The following is a 22,982-nucleotide window of genomic DNA, read 5'->3' as shown; positions in this document are numbered from 1 at the left end:
CTCCTGTGTAGTGTACTATATAGAGGATCTGTCAGCTCTCCTGTGTGGTGTAGTATATAGAGTATCTGTCAGCTCTCCTGTGTGTTGTAGTATATAGCGGATCTGTCAGCCCTCCTGTGTGGTGCAGTATATAGAGGATCTGTCAGCTCTCCTGTGTGGTGTAGTATATAGAGGATCTGTGAGCTCTCCTGTGTGGTGTAGTATATAGAGGATCTGTCAGCTCTCCTGTGTGGTGTAGTCTATAGAGGATCTGTCAGCTCCCCTGTGTGGTGTAGTATACAGAGGATCTGTCAGCTCTCCTGTGTGGTGTAGTATATAGAGGATCTGTCAGCTCTACTGTGTCGTGTAGTATATAGAGGGTCTGTCAGCTCTCCTGTGTGGTGTAGTATATAGAGGATCTGTCAGCTCTCCTGTCTGGTGTAGTATATAGAGGATCTGTCAGCTTTCATGTGTGGTGTAGTATATAGAGGATATGTCAGCTCTCCTGTGTGGTGTAGTATATAGAGGATCTGTCAGCTTTCCTGTGTGGTATAGTATATAGAGGATCTGTCAGCTCTCCTGTGTGGTGTAGTATATAGAGGATGTGTCAGCTCTCCTGTGTGGTGTAGTATATAGAGGATGTGTCAGCTCTCCTATGTGGTGTAGTATATAGAGGATCTGTCAGCTTTTCTGTGTGGTGCAGTATATAGAGGATCTGTCAGTTCTCCTGTGTGGTGCAGTATATAGAGGATCTGTCAGCTCTCCTGTGTGGTGTAGTATATAGAGGATCTGTCAGCTTTTCTGTGTGGTGTAGCATATAGAGGATTTGTCAGCTCTCCTGTGTGGTGTAGTATATAGAGGATCTGTCAGTTCTCCTGTGTGGTGTAGTATATAGAGGATCTGTCAGCTCTCCTGTGTGGTGTAGTATATAGAGGATCTGTCAGCTCTCCTGTGTGGTGTAGTATATAGAGGATCTATCAGCCCTTCTGTGTGCTGTAGTATATAGAGGATCTGTCAGCTCTCCTGTGTGGTGTAGTATATAGAGGATCTGTCAGCTCTCCTGTGTGGTGTAGTATATAGAGGATCTATCAGCCCTCCTGTGTGGTGTAGTATATAGAGGATCTGTCAGCTCCCCTGTGTTGTGTAGTATATAGAGGATCTGTCAGCTCTCCTGTGTGGTGTAGTATATAGAGGATCTGTCAGCTCTCCTGTGTGGTGTAGTATATAGAGGATCTGTCAGCTCTCCTGTCTGGTGTAGTATATAGAGGATCTGTCAGCTTTCCTGTGTGGTGTAGTATATAGAGGAAATGTCAGCTCTCCTGTGTGGTGTAGTATATAGAGGATCTGTCAGCTCTCCTGTGTGGTGTAGTATATAGAGGATGTGTCAGCTCTCCTGTGTGGTGCAGTATATAGAGGATCTGTCAGCTCTCCTGTGTGGTGTAGTATATAGAGGATGTGTCAGCTCTCCTGTGTGGTGTAGTATATAGAGGATGTGTCAGCTCTCCTATGTGGTGTAGTATATAGAGAATCTGTCAGCTTTCCTGTGTGGTGCAGTATATAGAGGATCTGTCAGATCTCCTGTGTGGTGCAGTATATAGGGGATCTGTCAGCTCTCCTGTGTGGTGTAGTATATAGAGGATCTGTCAGCTTTTCTGTGTGGTGTAGTATATAGAGGATCTGTCAGCTCTCCTGTGTGGTGTAGTATATAGAGGATCTGTCAGCTCTCCTGTGTGGTGTAGTATATAGAGGATCTGTCGGCTCTCCTGTGTGATGTAGTATATAGAGGATATGTCAGCTCTCCTGTGTGGTGTAGTATATGGAGGATCTATCAGCCCTCCTGTGTGGTGTAGTATATAGAGGATCTGTCAGCTCTCCTGTGTGGTGTACTATATAGAGGATCTGTCAGCTCTCCTGTGTGGTGTAGTATATAGAGGATCTGTCAGCTCTCCTGTGTGGTGCAGTATATAGAGGATCTGTCAGCTCTCCTGTGTGGTGCAGTATATAGAGGATCTGTCAGCTCTCCTGTGTGGTGCAGTATATAGAGGATCTGTCAGCTCTCCTATGTAGTGTAGTATATAGAGGATCTGTCAGCTCTCCTGTGTGGTGTAGTATATAGAGGATCTGTCAGCTCTCCTATGTAGTGTAGTATATAGAGGATCTGTCCGCTCTCCTGTGTGGTGTATTATATGGAGGATCTATCAGCCCTCCTGTGTGGTGTAGCATATACAGGATCTGTCAGCTCTCCTGTGTGGTGTAGTATATAGAGGATCTGTTAGCTCTCCTGTGTGGTGTACTATATAGAGGATCTGTCAGCTCTCCTGTGTGGTGTAGTATATAGAGGATCTGTCAGCTCTCCTGTGTGGTGCAGTATCTAGAGGATCTGTCAGCTCTCCTGTGTGCTGTAGTATATAGAGGATCTATCAGCCCTCCTGTGTGGTCTAGTATATAGAGGATCTGGAGCTCTCCTGTGTGGTGTAGTATATAGAGGATCTGTCAGCTCTCCTGTGTGCTGCAGTATATAGAGGATCTGTCAGCTCTCCTGTGTGGTGTAGTATATAGAGGATATGTCCTGTGAGGTGTAGTATATAGAGGATCTGTCAGCTCTCCTGTGTGGTGTAGTATATAGAGGATCTGTCAGCTCTCCTGTGTGGTGCAGTATATAGAGGATCTGTCAGCTCTCCTGTGCGGTGTAGTATATAGAGGATGTGTCAGCTCTCCTGTGTGGTGTAGTATATAGAGGATCTGTCAGCTCTCCTGTGTGGTGTAGTACATAGAGGATCTGTCACCTCTCCTGTGTGGTGTAGTATATAGAGGATCTGTCAGCTCTCCTGTGTGGTGTACTATATAGAGGATCTGTCAGCTCTCCTGTGTGGTGTAGTATATAGAGGATCTGTCAGCTCTCCTGTGTGGTGCAGTATATAGAGGATGTGTCAGCTCTCCTGTGCGGTGTAGTATATAGAGGATGTGTCAGCTCTCCTGTGTGGTGTAGTATATAGAGGATCTGTCAGCTCTCCTGTGTGGTGTAGTATATAGAGGATCTGTCACCTCTCCTGTGTCGTGTAGTATATAGAGGATCTGTCAGCTCTCCTGTGTAGTGTACTATATAGAGGATCTGTCAGCTCTCCTGTGTGTTGTAGTATATAGCGGATCTGTCAGCCCTCCTGTGTGGTGCAGTATATAGAGGATCTGTCAGCTCTCCTGTGTGGTGTAGTATATAGAGGATCTGTGAGCTCTCCTGTGTGGTGTAGTATATAGAGGATCTGTCAGCTCTCCTGTGTGGTGTAGTCTATAGAGGATCTGTCAGCTCCCCTGTGTGGTGTAGTATACAGAGGATCTGTCAGCTCTCCTGTGTGGTGTAGTATATAGAGGATATGTCCGCTCTCCTGTGTGGTATAGTATATAGAGGATCTGTTAGCTCTCCTTTGTGGTGTAGTATATAGAGGATCTGTCAGCTCTACTGTGTCGTGTAGTATATAGAGGGTCTGTCAGCTCTCCTGTGTGGTGTAGTATATAGAGGATCTGTCAGCTCTCCTGTCTGGTGTAGTATATAGAGGATCTGTCAGCTTTCCTGTGTTGTTAGTATATAGAGGATATGTCAGCTCTCCTGTGTGGTGTAGTATATAGAGGATCTGTCAGCTTTCCTGTGTGGTATAGTATATAGAGGATCTGTCAGCTCTCCTGTGTGGTGTAGTATATAGAGGATGTGTCAGCTCTCCTGTGTGGTGTAGTATATAGAGGATGTGTCAGCTCTCCTATGTGGTGTAGTATATAGAGGATCTGTCAGCTTTCCTGTGTGGTGCAGTATATAGAGGATCTGTCAGTTCTCCTGTGTGGTGCAGTATATAGAGGATCTGTCAGCTCTCCTGTGTGGTGTAGTATATAGAGGATCTGTCAGCTTTTCTGTGTGGTGTAGTATATAGAGGATATGTCAGCTCTCCTGTGTGGTGTAGTATATAGAGGATCTGTCAGTTCTCCTGTGTGGTGTAGTATACAGAGGATCTGTCAGCTCTCCTGTGTGGTGTAGTATATAGAGGATCTGTCAGCTCTCCTGTGTGGTGTAGTATATAGAAGATCTATCAGCCCTTCTGTGTGCTGTAGTATATAGAGGATCTGTCAGCTCTCCTGTGTGGTGTAGTATATAGAGGATCTGTCAGCTCTCCTGTGTGGTGTAGTATATAGAGGATCTATCAGCCCTCCTGTGTGGTGTAGTATATAGAGGATCTGTCAGCTCCCCTGTGTTGTGTAGTATATAGAGGATCTGTCAGCTCTCCTGTGTGGTGTAGTATATAGAGGATATGTCAGCTCTCCTGTGTGGTGTAGTATATAGAGGATCTGTCAGCTTTCCTGTGTGGTATAGTATATAGAGGATCTGTCAGCTCTCCTGTGTGGTGTAGTATATAGAGGATCTGTCAGTTCTCCTGTGTGGTGTAGTATATATAGAGGATGTGTCAGCTCTCCTGTGTGGTGTAGTATATAGAGGATTTTTCAGCTTTCCTATGTGGTGTAGTATATAGAGGATCTGTCAGCTTTCCTGTGTGGTGCAGTATATAGAGGATCTGTCAGTTCTCCTGTGTGGTGCAGTATATAGAGGATCTGTCAGCTCTCCTGTGTGGTGTAGTATATAGAGGATCTGTCAGCTTTTCTGTGTGGTGTAGTATATAGAGGATATGTCAGCTCTCCTGTGTGGTGTAGTATATAGAGGATCTGTCAGTTCTCCTGTGTGGTGTAGTATATAGAGGATCTGTCAGCTCTCCTGTGTGGTGTAGTATATAGAGGATCTGTCAGCTCTCCTGTGTGGTGTCCTATATAGAGGATCTATCAGCCCTTCTGTGTGCTGTAGTATATAGAGGATCTGTCAGCTCTCCTGTGTGGTGTAGTATATAGAGGATCTGTCAGCTCTCCTGTGTGGTGTAGTATATAGAGGATCTATCAGCCCTCCTGTGTGGTGTAGTATATAGAGGATCTGTCAGCTCCCCTGTGTTGTGTAGTATATAGAGGATCTGTCAGCTCTTCTGTGTGGTGTAGTATATAGAGGATCTGTCAGCTCTCCTGTGTGGTGCAGTATATAGAGGATCTGTCAGCTCTCCTGTGTGGTGTAGTATATAGAGGATCTGTCAGCTCTCCTGTGTGGTGTAGTATATAGAGGATCTGTCGGCTCTCCTGTGTGATGTAGTATATAGAGGATATGTCAGCTCTCCTGTGTGGTGTAGTATATGGAGGATCTATCAGCCCTCCTATGTGGTGTAGTATATAGAGGATCTGTCAGCTCTCCTGTGTGGTGTACTATATAGAGTATCTGTCAGCTCTCCTGTGTGGTGTAGTATATAGAGGATCTGTCAGCTCTCCTGTGTGGTGCAGTATATAGAGGATCTGTCAGCTCTCCTGTGTGGTGCAGTATATAGAGGATCTGTCAGCTCTCCTGTATGGTGCAGTATATAGAGGATCTGTCAGCTCTCTTGTGTGCTGTAGTATATAGAGGAACTGTCAGCCCTCCTGTGTGGTGTAGTATATAGAGGATCTGTCCTGTGTGGTGTAGTATATAGAGGATCTGTCAGCTCTCCTGTGTGGTGTAGTATATAGAGGATCTGTCCTGTGTGGTGTAGTATATAGAGGATCTGTCAGCTCTCCTGTGTGGTGTAGTATATAGAGGATCTGTCAGCTCTCCTATGTAGTGTAGTATATAGAGGATCTGTTCGCTCTCCTGTGTGGTGTAGGATATGGAGGATCTATCAGCCCTCCTGTGTGGTGTAGCATATAGAGGATCTGTCAGCTTTCCTGTGTGGTGTAGTATATAGAGGATCTGTCCGCTCTCCTGTGTGGTGTAGTATATAGAGGATCTGTCAGCTCTCCTGTGTGGTGTAGTATATAGAGGATCTTTCAGCTCTCCTGTGTGGTGTAGTATATAGAGGATGTGTCAGCTCTACTGTGTGGTGTAGTATATAGAGGATGTGTCAGCTCTCCTATGTGGTGTAGTATATAGAGGATCTGTCAGCTTTCCTGTGTGGTGCAGTATATAGAGGATCTGTCAGCTCTCCTATGTGGTGTAGTATATAGAGGATCTGTCAGCTTTCCTGTGTGGTGCAGTATATAGAGGATCTGTCAGTTCTCCTGTGTGGTGCAGTATATAGAGGATCTGTCAGCTCTCCTGTGTGGTGTAGTATATAGAGGATCTGTCAGCTTTTCTGTGTGGTGTAGTATATAGAGGATATGTCAGCTCTCCTGTGTGGTGTAGTATATAGAGGATCTGTCAGTTCTCTTGTGTGGTGTAGTATATAGAGGATCTGTCAGCTCTCCTGTGTGGTGTAGTATATAGAGGATCTGTCAGCTCTCCTGTGTGGTGTAGTATATAGAGGATCTATCAGCCCTTCTGTGTGCTGTAGTATATAGAGGATCTGTCAGCTCTCCTGTGTGGTGTAGTATATAGAGGATCTGTCAGCTCTCCTGTGTGGTGTAGTATATAGAGGATCTATCAGCCCTCCTGTGTGGTGTAGTATATAGAGGATCTGTCAGCTCCCCTGTGTTGTGTTGTATATAGAGGATTTGTCAGCTCTCCTGTGTGGTGTAGTATATAGAGGATCTGTCAGCTCTCCTGTGTGGTGCAGTATATAGAGGGTCTGTCAGCTCTCCTGTGTGGTGTAGTATATAGAGGATCTGTCAGCTCTCCTGTCTGTTGTAGTATATAGAGGATCTGTCAGCTTTCCTGTGTGGTGTAGTATATAGAGGATATGTCAGCTCTCCTGTGTGGTGTAGTATATAGAGGATCTGTCAGCTTTCCTGTGTGGTATAGTATATAGAGGATCTGTCAGCTCTCCTGTGTGGTGTAGTATATAGAGGATGTGTCAGCTCTCCTGTGTGGTGTAGTATATAGAGGATGTGTCAGCTCTCCTATGTGGTGTAGTATATAGAGGATCTGTCAGCTTTCATGTGTGGTGCAGTATATAGAGGATCTGTCAGTTCTCCTGTGTGGTGCAGTATATAGAGGATCTGTCAGCTCTCCTGTGTGGTGTAGTATATAGAGGATCTGTCAGCTTTTCTGTGTGGTGTAGTATATAGAGGATATGTCAGCTCTCCTGTGTGGTGTAGTATATAGAGGATCTGTCAGTTCTCCTGTGTGGTGTAGTATATAGAGGATCTGTCAGCTCTCCTGTGTGGTGTAGTATATAGAGGATCTATCAGCCCTTCTGTGTGCTGTAGTATATAGAGGATCTGTCAGCTCTCCTGTGTGGTGTAGTATATAGAGGATCTGTCAGCTCTCCTGTGTGGTGTAGTATATAGAGGATCTATCAGCCCTCCTGTGTGGTGTAGTATATAGAGGATCTGTCAGCTCCCCTGTGTTGTGTAGTATATAGAGGATCTGTCAGCTCTCCTGTGTGGTGTAGTATATAGAGGATCTGTCAGCTCTCCTGTGTGGTGTAGTATATAGAGGATCTGTCAGCTCTCCTGTGTGGTGTAGTATATAGAGGATGTGTCAGCTCTCCTGTGTGATGTAGTATATAGAGGGTCTGTCAGCTCTCCTGTGTGGTGTAGTATATAGAGGATGTGTCAGCTCTCCTGTGTGGTGTAGTATATAGAGGATCTGTCAGCTCGCCTGTGTGATGTAGTATATAGAGGATCTGTCAGCTCTCCTGTGTGGTGTAGTATATAGAGGCTCTGTCAGCTCTCCTGTGTGGTGTAGTCTATAGAGGATCTGTCAGCTCTCCTGTGTGGTGTAGTCTATAGAGGATCTGTCAGCTCTGCTGTGTGGTGTAGTCTATAGAGGATCTGTCAGCTCTCCTGTGTGGTGTAGTCTATAGAGGATCTGTCAGCTCTCCTGTGTGGTGTAGTATATAGAGGATCTGTCAGCTCTTCTGTGTGGTGTAGTCTATAGAGGATCTGTCAGCTCTCCTGTGTGGTGTAGTCTATAGAGGATCTGTCAGCTCTCCTGTGTGGTGCAGTATATAGAGGATCTGTCAGCTCTCCCGTGTGGTGTAGTCTATAGAGGATCTGTCAGCTCTCCTGTGTGGTGCAGTATATAGAGGATCTGTCAGCTCTCCAGTGTGGTGTAGTATATAGAGGATCTGTCAGTTCTCCTGTGTGGTGTACTATATAGAGGATCTGTCAGCTCGCCTGTATGGTGTAGTATATAGAGGAGCTGTCAGCTCTCCTGTGTGGTGTAGTATATAGAGGATGTGTCAGCTCTCCTGTGTGGTGTAGTATATAGAGGATCTGTCAGCTCGCCTGTATGGTGTAGTATATAGAGGAGCTGTCAGCTCTTCTGTGTGGTGTAGTGTATAGAGGATCTGTCCACTCTACTGTGTGGTGTAGTATATAGAGGATCTGTCAGCTCTCCTGTGTGGTGTAGTATATAGAGGATCTGTCAGCTCTCCTGTGTGGTGTAGTATATAGAGGATCTGTCAGCTCTCCTGTGTGGTGTAGTATATAGAGGATCTGTCAGCTCTCCTGTGTGGTGTAATGTATAGAGGATCTGTCAGCTCTCCTGTGTGGTGTAGTATATAGAGGATCTGTCAGCTCTCCTGTGTGGTGTAATGTATAGAGGATCTGTCAGCTCTCCTGTGTGGTGTAATGTATAGAGGATCTGTCAGCTCTCCTGTGTGGTGTAGTATATAGAGGATCTGTCAGCTCTCCTGTGTGGTGTAGTATATAGAGGATCTGTCAGCTCTCCTGTGTGGTGTAATGTATAGAGGATCTGTCCTGTGTGGTGTAATGTATAGAGGATCTGTCAGCTCTCCTGTGTGGTGTAGTATATAGAGGGTCTGCCAGCTCTCCTGTGTGGTGTAGTATATAGAGGATCTGTCAGCTCTCCTGTGCGGTGTAGTATATAGAGGATCTGTCAGCTCTCCTGTGTAGTGTAGTATATAGAGGATCTGTCAGCTCTCCTGTGTGGTGTAGTATATAGAGGATCTGTCAGCTCTCCTGTGTGGTGTAATGTATAGAGGATCTGTCCTGTGTGGTGTAGTATATAGAGGATCTGTCAGCTTTCCTGTGAGGTCGTTGTTGATATCCATATATACATCTCTAGGAGGTCTACCAGCATCAGCAACTCATGTCTATATACATTGTATACGTAGATCGGTTTTCGGATAGACCTTCCAACCATCTACATAACTGTTACCTTTCGCTGCAGAGAGCAATTTCAGGGGATCCTTTAGTCTTCCAGCTATAGCTAGTGCATATGCGGTAATTGCGACAGAATATGGCCTCTTCAGCTTTTGATATCGATCCTCTATGTAGTTTATCGCTTTTTCGATACTGCTCTGGAGGCTCTAGAAGACAAACGGCAATGGCTCACATGTAACCAATGCTAACGCTGTAATTATCAATCACTGTTTCTGTTGTTTCAAAGTAAAATTGTAACATAGTATTGAAGACACTTTATAGTTTGTCAATAGTAACCCTACTATAGATACATAGTCATCAATGACACCTGTTAAGTAGCTCTTAAGTCTTATGTGCACATCTTCGAGGATACCTGCAGCTAGGATTGGGATATTAACCAAGCTGGAAACCTATCTAGAGACATCTGATTAAGGGTACTTGCATTTCTTCTGTGATTAAGTCACTCTTGATGCATCTTTGGAGGCTCTCCTTAAAGAGTTGGTTTAATCTTCTTTCTTGAAGTGTGCACTGGATGCAATGCTCTCCAGAACACTGACAGTTCAGACTAGGGGCATCTAGCTATCCAGCAATCTTCAGAACAGCAATTATAAGCTTTTTAGCAAACAGCTTGCAAGTGCACCCTTTTTACCTAGGTAACAGTTCAGATCAGAAACATCCAATAGTCCAGCAAGTTTCAGAGCAGCACTGACAAGTTCTATAGCAAATAGCTTGCAAGCTCTCCTTGCTAACCTAGGAAATCTGCCACTGCTGACATCCAAGGAAATGAGTAGTAAACTGTAGAATTAAGAATTCCTCCATTTTTTAGAATGGACAGTTGATAATTTTGTTCTCATATACAGGTGTTTCTCATTAAATTAGAATATCATCAAAAAGTTAATTTATTTTGGTTCTTCAATACAAAAAGTGAAACTCATCTATTATATAGAGTCATTACACACAGAGGGATCTATTTTGTGATCATACATTTCAGTAGGCCAACATTTCAAATTTTAAAAATCATTTTTCAATCTGTTGTTATAAAGTATTCTAATTTATTGAGATAATGACTTGTGTTTTCATTGGCTGTAAGCCATAATCATCAACATTAACAGAAATAAACTCTTGGAATAGATCACTCTGTTTGTAATGACTCTATATAATATAGGAGTTTCACTTTTTGTATTGAAGAACTGGAATAAACTTTTTGATGATATTCTAATTTAGAGAGAAGCACCTGTAGATAAGCCACTGACAAAGGTGTCTGGCTGTAGCTCTTTCATAGAAGACACATTAGCTCTTTGCCGGCTGAGCTTTCTGGTGTATGGGAGTGTCGATGGAGATGACTACCAGCCAATTGATTGGATAAACCATATCAGTTGTATGAGGGGTGTGAAGAATTTTGGAGACATAATTCCATGTCAATCATTTGTATACTATTTGGCATGGGATTATAAAACCCCCTTCCGTGTGCAGCTGTACAGAGCACCCAACTCAGCAGGGGGGCTAGCCTCAAAGACTGTGAGTGACAGATCTTTAACCTTGAGCCAGTTCAGCTGAGAACAAAGGGCTTTCTTGCCATGTGGATATCATGTGGTCTGAGTCAGATATTTTTTTATAAAAAGAATATAGACTTATCGTACGTCCTAGCCATACATCGTGTATATTTCCAAGATCCCCAGAACATACCAAATGCCTACCACAGTCTCGATCCATTCTAGCACCTAGGGCAATAAGTAAAAACAGCTTTTAGCAACCAGGTAGCAAAACTGTGTTTGATCTCAATGCGTAGCAGTGGCCCGGACGTTTCTGATGGCACCAGAACTACTGCCCTAGAACCGTGCATTAAGGAGTTGTGATCCATCCCAAGTTTTGGAGTCTTTAGCTGCTAGATGCAAGAGAGAGGACTTAGGTCCAGCCCTGGGGGCAGGAGGGTGTTACCATCCAAGGGGATAAATGGTCCTGCAAAGCATGGCCTAGTGCTTTTTCTGGGGAGGTCACAAGACATATTGTGTGGGGAGAAGTTCAGAAACAGAGGTGCCGCTGGCCTCCCATGTGACAGCCCCTCCCCCGCAAGCCAACCTTCCATCTGACTTGTAACTGTCTTATATTCTGCATACCTTGTTCTACCACTATTTGTTTTTGCATATCCAACCATTGTATATGTATAACCATTGTGTATATAGTCTATTGTCTAGTGTGCCCTTAAGGCAATTAAATCTATAATTTAAACTTGTGCTGATCTTTTATCTCGATCCACGAATCCATTCGTCCATTTCTCGGTTTAACGTTCCATGCTACCAGGGCAAGTTTCTGGCCCAATATAATTCCCATTAAAGGATTGGATTTATATAAAACGAGGAACTGGTGGTGGTTTTACCAGACTGATAAGGTTCTTTTTCACTGATGCTAGTGAAAGAGGCCTCTCAGCCTGTCAAGGTGTGAGTGAGTGTGGTGAAACATCAGTGACTACTTGGGCCACATCCTCTCACTCCCAGTGTCTGACTGGGCCCATGTGGACAGGTGATATTTGTGTAAAACTGTACCAAGCTAACCTTACGTGTCCCCAGGTGGTGTGGAACTTCAGGTTGGTGCAAGTGAGGAGACGGTATCACCTGATCCTTCTGTCATAATAGTGATGTCAGGTGGGGTGGCGAGGTGCGGATCCTTCACATGTGGTGGCAGCCGTGGGATAATGCATGATCTCTATGGTGCCTTCCTTCACAGGGGGCTCTAGAACTGACCGAGCTAGAGTGTTTGCATGTAACCATGTTTCCAAATAAAGTTCTGAAAATTGCAACTGTGTCTGCTTTACTCCATTTGCATATCAAATACTAAAGGAACATCCAAGTTTAACCATTTCCATCAGGTCAAGTTGTCCAATTGAGTATACAATTTACACTAAGTCAATATATCATAAAGACCAGCATTACATGAGAAGCATTACTATTACCATACATAAATGCCAAAGTGAACAACTTTATTGAAAAGTAGATAAAAATATATAAAAATACAGTACAAGGAATCTATACAAGGTTAAGAACCAGACAAAAGAAAAAATGGACAGAGGAGTTAGAGGGCCCAAAGGATGGCACAATGCAGATGGGCATGCATGAAGAAATGATGAGAAGATGACTGAAGTATATATACCGGTAAATAAAAAGAGCGTGCAATAATCAAAGCTGAATGATTCTGTAAAGAATCCGACACTCGCCCTATGGAATGCAAGGGCATGTTGGGGTGTAAGTGCTGTGCCCGACAGCTTAGCCGCCTTATGGATAGCAGGAGTGTGTCAGGCTGTCAGTGCTGTGGGTGATAGCGGCGCCCTATGGATAGCAGGGGTGTATCGGGCTGTCAGTGCTGTGAGTGACAACTCAGACACCCTATGGATAGCAGTGGTGTGTCGTCTGTCAATGTTGTGAGTGATAGCTCAGGCACCATACAGATATCAGGGGTGTGTCAGGCTGTCAGTGCTGTGACTGAGAGCTCAGATGTCCTATGGATAGCAGGGGTGTGTCGGGCAGTCAGTACCGTGAGTGACAGCTCATCTGCCTTATGGATAGCAGGAGCGTGTCGGGCTGTTAGTGCTGTGAGTGATTGCTCAGGTGCCCTATGGATAGCAGGGGTTTGTCAGGCTGTCAATGCTGTGAGTGACAGCCCAGGCACCCTATGGATAGCAGAGGTGTATCAGGCTGTCATTGCTGTGAGTGACAGCTCATCCGCCTTATGGATAGCACAGTCGTGTCGGGCTGTCAGTTCTGTGAGTGACAGCTCAGCTGCCTTATAGATACAGTGAATTGTGAAAGTATTTGGCCCCCTTGAACTTTTCTACCTTTTGCCACATTTCTGGCTTCAAATATGAAGATATAAAATTCTAATTTTTTGGGGAAGAATCAACAAGTGGGACACAATCGTGAAGTGGAACGAAATTTATTTGATATTTTAAACTTTTTTAACAAATTCAAAACTGAAAAGTGGGGCGTGCAATATTATTCGGCCCTTTTACTTTCAGTGCAACAAACTCATTCCAGAAGTTCAGTGATGATTAGTGATGAGCGAGCACTAAAATGCTCGGTTACTCGTTGCTCGGGTCAAGCAAATTGGAATACTTGGGTGCTTGACCCGAGCAACGAGCCCAATGTAAGTCTATGAGAAACTCGAGCATTTTTCAGGCAGCTCCCCCCGGCGGTCTGCAGAGGGCCTAAAAATTGCCCAAATCGATGGGAACAGTGCTCAAATGACATGGGAACAGCATGGGGAAGACCCCTGGAAGCATCTCTGACTCCCAGATCACTGCGGTCAGAGTATTACGCCACTTTTACGGACTCACAATAAAACATACAAAAAGGAACCAAAACGGATTTTCCTGGGAAATATGTTAAGGAACATCGTTTCCAGGGTAATGACTTGCATATAAAGCAAAATAAATAATCAAAAACAAAAATACTCCTCCACAGCTTGGGCTATGTTCACACATAGCGTTTTTGATGCGTTTTTTCACTTTTGCATTGCTTTCAACCAAGACAAATTCATTCACCAGGAAATGTCATTTTAACATTTTACAACCTTATCTGGCCATGTGGTGTGTGACACCTTATCAGACACATGCATACAGTGCTGAAAAGACATAGGGACAGCATGGGGAAGACCTCTGGAAGCATCTCTGACTCCCAGGTCACTGCCTAAAAGTGTGCCCATTAGTGTTGAGCGAGCATGCTCGACACTGCTCGGTACTCGTGTGGCGCCCCTGAGGGTTCAGTCGCCACAGAGGTACTGCACCTCACCTGAGGTGTGGCATCTCCTTCTCTCAGGTAAGGAGGAAGTACTGCCCTGGACCCCAACACCCGCATTCAACACTACACTACTCCATGCCGGCAGCAAGGGCAAGATGCACTGTGTTACGGCTGAGCCCTGTCCCTGGCTGGAGTGGGGGGAATCAAAGAGTGGGGGGAACCAGTAGTAGGTGTGGGTGGAGAACGCAGGACAGGGGAGCACTTGAATAGGAGGTATATATAAAGGGAAGCCATCTTAGGGTGGCAGTGCAGTGCTGTGCAGTGAAGTGAGCAGTAAGGAGAGGAGGGGAGCAGAGTCTTTTCAGGAGCTCTGCACCAGAAAGGGGCCTAGTAAGATGGAGGCCCAGGAGTGCGAGGGGAGTCAGGGAGGAAGGCTCCGGTAACAGAAGGGATCCCAGTGGGTACGGTGAGTGCAGGACGGCACCCATACGCCCGAATCTGCCAGGCGTCAGAGGGATCAGGCCGCAGGAAGGGAACTGGTCCCTGGACCAGCCGTGTTACTCCAGGTCTCGGCTGGAAAAACCGAAGGCTTCTGCACTTCCATGGTGCAGTTGCCACAGCCTCACCCTAGTCGCCGTGAAGAGCATCAAGTAGGTCCGGGAACTCCAGGTTGTCCAGAGGGACTTCAGAGTACCCGATCGGGACTGTGTGTGGGGAGCGCAGGGCAGGAGGGAGAAGACCCAGCACCGGAAGTCAGCCGAGGAAGGAACATAAAGACAGGGGGTCCAGTAAAGTGCTTCTGATACACCTGAAGGAGTGCTGAACCCCCTATCTGGCAAACGCAGCGCGACGTGGGAGTCTGACACCTGGACAGTGTACCCGAGGAACCTGAAAAGAACTGTGAGTAAACTCGGATGACTGCACTCCACTGTCTCTGTCGGTTATTTCCATCACCCCACTGCGCCTGCACTACAACGCCCAGCATCACCATCTGCACCTACACTGCCCTGGGGGCCCGCTCCGCCTGTGGGGAGCAGAAACATCCCGGCTGCCATCCCATCACCCCCGGAGGTCTGCAGCAGCGCCGGTAACTATTACCATAAACCACAGGTGGCGTCACGAGACAAGCTAAAAACACTAAAACCCCTTTTAAAGAGTGACCCAGAGGACGGGCCCGGGAGCCTACCGCCGTGACATCACAAAGAGGTAAAGGCCCGGGTACCGAGTCTCCCCCCCATATATTCCCCCTGGGCGAGACACTACTCTTTGCTGGCGTCACGAACAGGATTTCGTGCCCGTTATCACCGGGTACTGTGTGCCTTATTTGAACTGTGCTTCTTCACTGAATGTGGCGACCACCCCAGAAGAATGGGCGCCATTATGTGAGTACTCAAAGACAACAAAGAATCACCTCCCATCATGGGCCGGCTTCCAGAATGGCGCCAAAAGGGAGGCCTGCCCCAAGCCACAGTGACCATGTATGTAGATGTGTCTGTCAAAGTGGGGGGGGCACTCCTAAGAGTGACTGACAACAGGTTGCCATGGAACCACCCCCGAAATAGGAGAAAGGGAGGAGAGAAGCAGTGGAGACAGGGTGTGGTCTTAACCAATCTAGACAGACCGCACCCGGCAGCCAGCATGGACTTAAGCCAGGACCAAGCCTCTGCCCCTGGCTTGCAGCGACAAGAGACCCCCCTCACCCTGGAGGGAGAAATATCTAAAACACCAGACACCACGGGGAAAGCAGGTGGTATGCCCTCCAAGTACACAGAGTGGTCGAGGAGGACATGCCCCTGCAGCCTGAGGCTGATGACCCGGCTGGGTCAGTCGGCAAGAACCAGGCCTACCCCCGGCGGGGACACTATCACTAGAGTAAGTGGAACTGAACATTGTACAATAGTTACCCGTAAGGGTGCAGTAAAGGAAAATTGTTTTGTGTGAACTAAAAATTATGTGTGCCTCTAGTTACCCGTGAGGGTATAAAGACTTGTAGGCTGAGGACTGTGAGCAGCCAAAAACTTTCCATTGTATATACTGTAGTTGCACTTATAAAAGTGCCCTCTATTGGTTTTATACTAAAAAGACCACTGAACAAAAACCCGTTTGGCGTGGCCGAAGACGTGATCCAACACCTGGATCACTTATGCCCTGTAGCCACGCCCAGGGCCTACGTTGAGGGTTTTCAGGCGGGTCCCTCATGCTGCTCAAATTGCGCCTTTACCAGTGAAATGGACACCTGGTATTGGGACTCACCGTAACTTTAAGAAAATGTTTTATAAGTGTAAAGGAAAATGTTATTTAAAAAGTTTTATAATGTTTCTAAAAATGTAACCAGTAACGTTCAAGAAAAAGTGCCTCCCATAAAGGGAAGAAAGTTTGTTTATAATCTTATATGCGAATGCATTCTAAAATTTTGCATGTCTTTAATATACCGTGTTTTACTCTGTTCCAGCCCGCGGACGTGCTGTGTTTTGCCAGGGGGGAATGTGGCGTCCCTGAGGGTTCAGTCGCCACAGAGGTACTGCACCTCACCTGAGGTGTGGCATCTCCTTCTCTCAGGTAAGGAGGAAGTACTGCCCTGGACCCCAACACCCGCATTCAACACTACACTACTCCAGGCCGGCAGGAAGGGCAAGATGCACTGTGTTACTGCTGAGCCCTGTCCCTGGCTGGAGTGGGGGGAATCAAAGAGAGGGGGAACCAGTAGTAGGTGTGGGTGGTGAACGCAGGACAGGGGAGCACTTGAATAAGGAGGTATATATAAAGGGAAGCCATCTTAGGGTGGCAGTGCAGTGCTGTGCAGTGAAGTGAGCAGTAAGGAGAGGAGGGGAGCAGAGTCTCTTCAGGAGCTCTGCTCCAGAAAGGTGCCTAGTAAGATGGAGGCCCAGGAGTGCGAGGGGAGTCAGGGAGGAAGGCTCCGGTAACAGAAGGGATCCCAGGGGGTACGGTGAGTGCAGGACAGCACCCGTACGCCCAAATCTGCCAGGCGTCAGAGGGATCAGGCGCAGGAAGGGAACCGGTCCCTGGACCAGCCGTGTTACTCCAGGTCTCGGCTGGAAAAACCGGAGGCTTCTGCACTTCCATGGTGCAGTTGCCACTGCCTCACCATAGTCGCCGTGAAGGGCATCAAGTAGGTCCGGGAACTCCAGGCTGCCCAGAGGGACTTCAGAGTACCCGATCGGGACTGTGTGTGGGGCCGAGGAAGGAACATAAAGACAGGGGGTCCCGTAAAGTGCTTCTGATACACCTGAAGGAGTGCTGAACCCCCTACCTGGAAAACGCAGTGCGACGTGGGAGTCTGACACCTGGACAGTGTACCCGAGGAACCTGAAAAAAACTGTGAGTAAACTCGGATGACTGCACTCCACTGTCTCTATCGGTTATTTCCATCACCCCACCGCGCCTGCACTACAACACCCAGCATCAGCATCTGCACCTACACTGCCCCGGGGGCCCGCTCCGCCTGTGGGGAGCAGAAACATCCCGGCTGCCATCCCATCACCCCCGGAGGTCTGCAGCAGCGCCGGTAACTATTACCATAAACCACAGGTGGCGTCACGAGACAAGCTAAAAACACTAAAACCCCTTTTAAAGAGTGACCCAGAGGACGGGCCCGGGAGCCGACTGCCGTGACATCCCAAGGAGTTAAAGGCCCGGGTACCGAGTCCCCCCCCATATATTCCCCCTGGGCGAGACACTCGCCCGAGCATCTCACTACTCGGGATGTTCAGCGAGCACCGAGCATTTTCGGGTTTCTTGGGCGGGAGCTTGGGTCTCCTCCCTGCATGTTTCGCGCTGTTTACAGAGCCAAGGAACATGCAGGGATTGCCAGACAGTCACTGTAATGCCGCAGCCATGTTGGTTGTGGGCATTACAGTGATTGGCTAGCCGCACAGCATCACCTCGAGTATTTAAAACCGGGTGCCGCCATCTTGGACACAGTCGCTCCGGATCAGACAGTGTAGGGAGAGTGCTGCTGAGCTAGGGAGAGATTTATACTGCGAAATAGGTAGTGTAGGGTCTCTAAAGCCTGCAAAATCAAACAAACAGTCCTTCTGAGGACTAATATCCATCCCAGATATCAGGCTGGCAGGCTGCATAGGAAATGCAGTGGTTATACCAACAAACACTGTATTACAGTCCTGTGGGCTGCTGCTACTCAAATTGCTAGACTTAGCCCCAGGTCTCAGGGGCCAGGAAAAATCTTTTTTTTTTCATTTAAATCCTTTTCTTTTCCTCAGTCTGACTGTACAAATACCCATCTTATTAACCTTTTGGTATTCCCCCCCCCCAAAAAAAAAAAAAATTGAGTGTGTCTGTGAGTTTTCAGACTCAAATATATCTGTTTAAAAGAGTCCGGTTTCGGTCAGATAACTAGAACTGTGGTTTTGCTGTTCCACGGTTCAAATCTCTGTATTATCCACTTTTTTGCCTTTTTTTCCATAAAAAAAAAACAGTTTGAGTGTCTCGCTGACTGTTCAGACACAAATATATCTATTTAAAAAAGTCTGGTATACACCAGGAAATTATAACTGTGGTTTTCCTCTTCCATGGTTCAAATCTGGGTGTTATCCACCTTTTTGCCTTTTTTCCATAAAATAAACAGTTTGAGTGTCTCGGTGACTGTTCAGACACAAATATATCTAATTAAAACAGTCTAATATACGCCAGGAAATTTGAACTGTGGTTTTCCTCTTCTACGGTTCAAATCTGGGTGTTATCCACCTTTTTGCCTTTTATCCATAAAAGTAAACAGTTTGAGTGTCTCGCTGACTGTTCAGACACAAATATATCTGTTTAAAAGATTCTGGTGCAGGCCAGAGAAATAAAGCTGTGGTTTTCCTCTTCCACGGTTCAAATCTGGGTGTAATCCACCTTTTTGCCTTTTTTCCATAAAAAAAAACAGTTTGAGTGTCTTGCTGACTGTTCAGACACAAATATATCTGTTTAAAAGATTCTGGTATAGGCCAGAGAAATAGAACTGTGTTTTTCCTCTTCCACGGTTCTAATCTCCTTTTTATTACCCTTTTGCCATTGATAGAGCGAGTGTAAGCTATTTTACTTCATTTACAATGGGCAAGGCGCGTGGCAAGGGACGTGGAACTGGACGTTCTGGTGATGGTGCGTGCAGAGGACGGCGCTGTGGCCAAGGTGAAAATGTGCCACAACCAACAGCAACATCTTCTCGCTTCCAGTTCTTGACCGAATTACTAGGGAAGCACACAACAACACCACTATTGCCAACTGATCAGTGTGAACAGGTTATTAATTGGATAGCAGATAATACTTTCAGTCACCTGGGCACCACCACCTCCGGTCTGTCTTCCACAAGGTCAATTCTTAGTAGACGTGAGTCTCGACCGCATACTCCTCCTCACCCTGATGCTCCTTTCTCCCACCATACCGAGTGTCGTCAGACAGCAACTGATCCCACAGTTGGACACTCTGAAGAGCTCTTCACTGGTCCATTTCCATATTTCGGGCCCTCGCCTGCTCCGCTTGAAGTGGTGGAAGAGGAGATCCTATGTAGTGATGGCCAAATATTTGAACAGCAACGGCAACAGGAAGGCGAAGCTGGCAATTTGTCACAAGAGGTGGACGATGACGAGACACAATTGCCACGAAGTGAGGAGGAGGACCGTGGTGCGGAAGTGGAAGAGGAGGAGGTGGTGGATGATCTAGTAACTGACCCAACGTGGCAGGAGGACACGCAGAGCGAGGCCAGCAGCACACAGGGGGAGGCAGAGTACCCCAACAGGCAGGAAGAAGCAGTGTGGTGGCCGCAGACAGAAGGCGGGCAACCGTTCCCCGTAACACCAACACGAGGGACGTTGCCAGTACAACCGGTAGGTCTTCCAGAGTCTGGAATTTTTTTTAAGACTCTGCTGATAACCCCCAAAAGGCCATTTGTACCACCTGCCAGGCCAGCATCAGCAGGGGTGACAAAACTGCCAACCTGGCCACCAACAGCATGATCAGGCACATGTCAGCAAAGCACCCGACTTTGTTGGGCGAACCCCAGGGTCCCCGACCAGTGTCAGCACTGCTTCTTCCGCTGTTGTGTGTGTAAGAGAACCCCCTGTTGTGCGTGCAAGGCAATCCCCTGTCCATACTTCATGCAAAGATGCCCCCTCCTCTCAGTCTTCACTTGTTATGGCAGTTTCTCAAGAAACAGCATTAACGTCCACGTCCCACCACAGCATTCAATTGTTCATATCCCAGACCTTTGAACGAAAGCGCAAATTCACAGCCAATGCTCCACAGGCCACAGTCCTAAATTCGCACATTTCACGACTGCTTGCGTTGGAAATGCTGCCTTTTAGGCTGGTGGAGACGGAATCCTTCCGCAACCTTATGGCGGTGGCCGTCCCTCGGTTCTTGGTCCCAGCCTACACTATTTTGCCCGGTGTGCCATCCCCGCACTACACAAGCACGTGTCCCAAAACATCTGCCGTGCCCTCAACAACTCAGTTACTGGGAGAGTCCATCTGACAACGGACACATGGACAAGTGCTTGTGGCCAGGGACGGTACATCTCCCTGATGGCACACTGGGTAAACATAGTGGATGCCGGGACCCAGTCGGACCTTGGGACGGAACACATCTTCCCCACACCGAGGATTGCAGGCCCTATGTCAGTCAGAGTTGCCCCCACAGTGTACAGTTCATGCACATCATCCTCCTCCTCCTCCTCATGTTTAGCCTCCATCTCAGATATCACCACATCAGTTACAAGCTGGAAACACTGCAGGACTGCCTCAGCCAAGCGGCAACAGGCTGTGCTGAAACTCATAAGCTTAGGTGATAAACCTCACACTGCTTGTGAGTTGTGGACAGCTGTGAAAGAGCAGACAGATCTGTGGCTGAGACCGCTGAACCTACATCCAGGCATGGTCGCGTGTGACAATGGCCGTAACCTGGTGGCGGCTCTGAGGCAAGGCGAGATCACACACGTACCATGACTAGCTCATGTGCTTAACCTCGTGGTTCAGCGGTTTCATAAATCTTACCCCGAGTTGCCAGATCTGATCGTCAAAGTACGCAGCCTGTCAGCTCATTTTCGCAAGTCGGCTACAGCTTCCGCCGCCCTTGCTGTGTTGCAGCAGCATTTGCAGCTTCCGGCACACCGACTGGTGCGTGATGTCCCCACACGTTGGAACTCTACCCTCCACATGTTGCAAAGGATTTGTGAGCAGAAGAGAGCAGTTGTGGAGTACCAGCTGCAACAAGGCCGTCAATATTCAGGTCAGACTCCACACATAAGACCTCAGGAGTGGACCTGGATGTCTGACATATGTACCATCCTGACAAACTTTGAGGAGTCCACCAAGATGGTGAGTGGCGATGACGCTATCATTAGCGTCAGCACCCCACTTGTCTGTCTTTTGCAACACTCTCTGCAGAGAATTGAAAGAGGAGGCATTGCAGCCAGAGTATGATAAGATGGATCAAGAAGCCGTAGCGGCCGATTACACACAGCCCAGCCTCATCTCATCCCAACGTGCATTGGGGACAATGAGGGAGAGGAGGAGGAGGAGGAGGAGGAAGAACAGGAGCTGGTATCATGCACTGTAGACGGTAGTAGCTGAACAACTGTCATACCGTCGGTTCAGCGTGGGTGGCCTGAGGACAGGGGGGAGGAGGAGGAGGAGAGCATGGTCAGTCGTCATCTTGGTGAGGACACTGAAGTCTTGCCAATTACCATTCTGGCACGCATGGCTGACTTTATGTTACGCTGTTTTAACCGTGACTCTCGCGTCATTACTGGTTGGTGACACTTTTAGACCCCCGCTACAAAGAGAACTTTCACTCTCTTATTCCTGAGGTGGAGAGGTCTACAAAAATGGGGCAGTACCACAAGGCCCTTGCTGCAGAACTGTTAAAAAAATTCCCATCTGAACACGCTAGCGGCAGAGGTCACAGTTCGTTGCCCAACCAAGGCGTATAGGTGAGAGAGATGCAACTCCAATCCAGCAGAGGCAAGGGAACACTGTCAATGTTCTGGGACAGTTTTCTGAGACCCGCCCAGCTTACAGGCCCTGAGGCGTGGGGTACTCTCACAAGGAGTGGAAAGTTTCAAAGGATGGTGAGGGAGTACCTTGCCGTCCGTACCAGCGTCCCCCGTGATTCCTCTGTGCCTTTTAATTATTGGGTATCCAAGCTGGACACTTGGAATGAACTCACTCTGTACGCCTTGGAGTTCCTGGCCTGCCCTGCCGCTAGCCTGTTATCGGAGCGTGTTTTTAGTGCCAATGGTGGAATTATAACTGATAAGCGCACTCGCCTGTCAACTGACAATGCTGACAAGCTGACCCTTATCTAAATGAACAAGGGCTGGATTGGGCCAGACTTCTCATCACCACCAAATTACAGCAGAGTAACATAAAGTCAAATCCACTGTGTTATTTCGGGAGGTGTATTCCCATGCACCGCTTCACACCCACACATGGGTATACGCTTCCTCATTTCGGCTGTTTTTTGCTCTTCTCCTTATTCTCAGCCTCCACCACCACTATACCACCAGGGTGACCGTGGTCCGTGTTGCCAGCATTGCAAGTTCCTCCATCCTAATTTTTGGCAGCTTTTGCTTGGAAGGCATAGGCTAAGTCTATGGGAGACCCACTCCCCAATAATGGGAATAATGGTTTTAATATGCTGTACTGCATGGCTCTTGTAAGTAGCATTGTAAGTTCCTCCGTCCTAATTTTCATTGATATTGTCTTTTTATTCCACTGGGACCTCCACGTCTCTTCCAAGGGGCATTAAAACTATCTTGTTAAGCTACTGTGACCTCCACGTCTCTTCCAAGGGGCATTAAAACCGTCTTGTTAAACCACTCTGAACTCCACGTTGTTATGCACACGCCCGGGCTGACTGGCGTGTGCGTGATTTAGTGATTCCACTGTGCCATGAACCGGAGAGTGCCTGGAGGGGCGTAACTAAGTATCAACCCGATCCGACCAAGGTCGCACGACGGCTAACGACGCCATGCACGAGGGAGGAACCGAGCAGAGGGACCAGGTGCTACTCCAGGCCAGACCCCGGACACGGCTGTGGACCCACACCGGGGAATACAGGAACAGGCAGGTTAGGCTGGCACACAGACAGGTGGGTATTGGCAGGCACGGCTGGCATGCAGACAGGTGGGCTCTGGCAGGCACGGCTGGAGTGCAGACA

At 47.4% G+C, this 22,982-nt stretch overlaps 1 protein-coding gene across 2 annotated transcripts in view; it reads right to left on the bottom strand.

Annotated features, from left to right (window-relative positions):
• The window catches only part of LOC141167054 (venom factor-like), a 231,368-nt gene that overhangs the window by 66,882 nt on the left and 141,504 nt on the right, over positions 1–22,982 (bottom strand). For both annotated transcript variants that reach the window (XM_073654381.1, XM_073654382.1), the window contains one exon: positions 9,092–9,242. In XM_073654381.1, coding sequence (XP_073510482.1) covers positions 9,092–9,242 — 151 coding nt within the window. The remainder of the gene's footprint in view (positions 1–9,091; positions 9,243–22,982) is intronic.

Source organism: Phyllobates terribilis, unplaced genomic scaffold (genome assembly GCF_046119375.1).
Source record: "Phyllobates terribilis strain yellow unplaced genomic scaffold, ASM4611937v1 Scaffold_11__3_contigs__length_659146591, whole genome shotgun sequence".
Lineage (NCBI taxonomy): Eukaryota > Metazoa > Chordata > Amphibia > Anura > Dendrobatidae > Phyllobates > Phyllobates terribilis.
The sequence above is the reverse complement of the archived record's forward strand: the minus strand, read 5'-3'. Positions and strand labels throughout refer to the sequence as shown.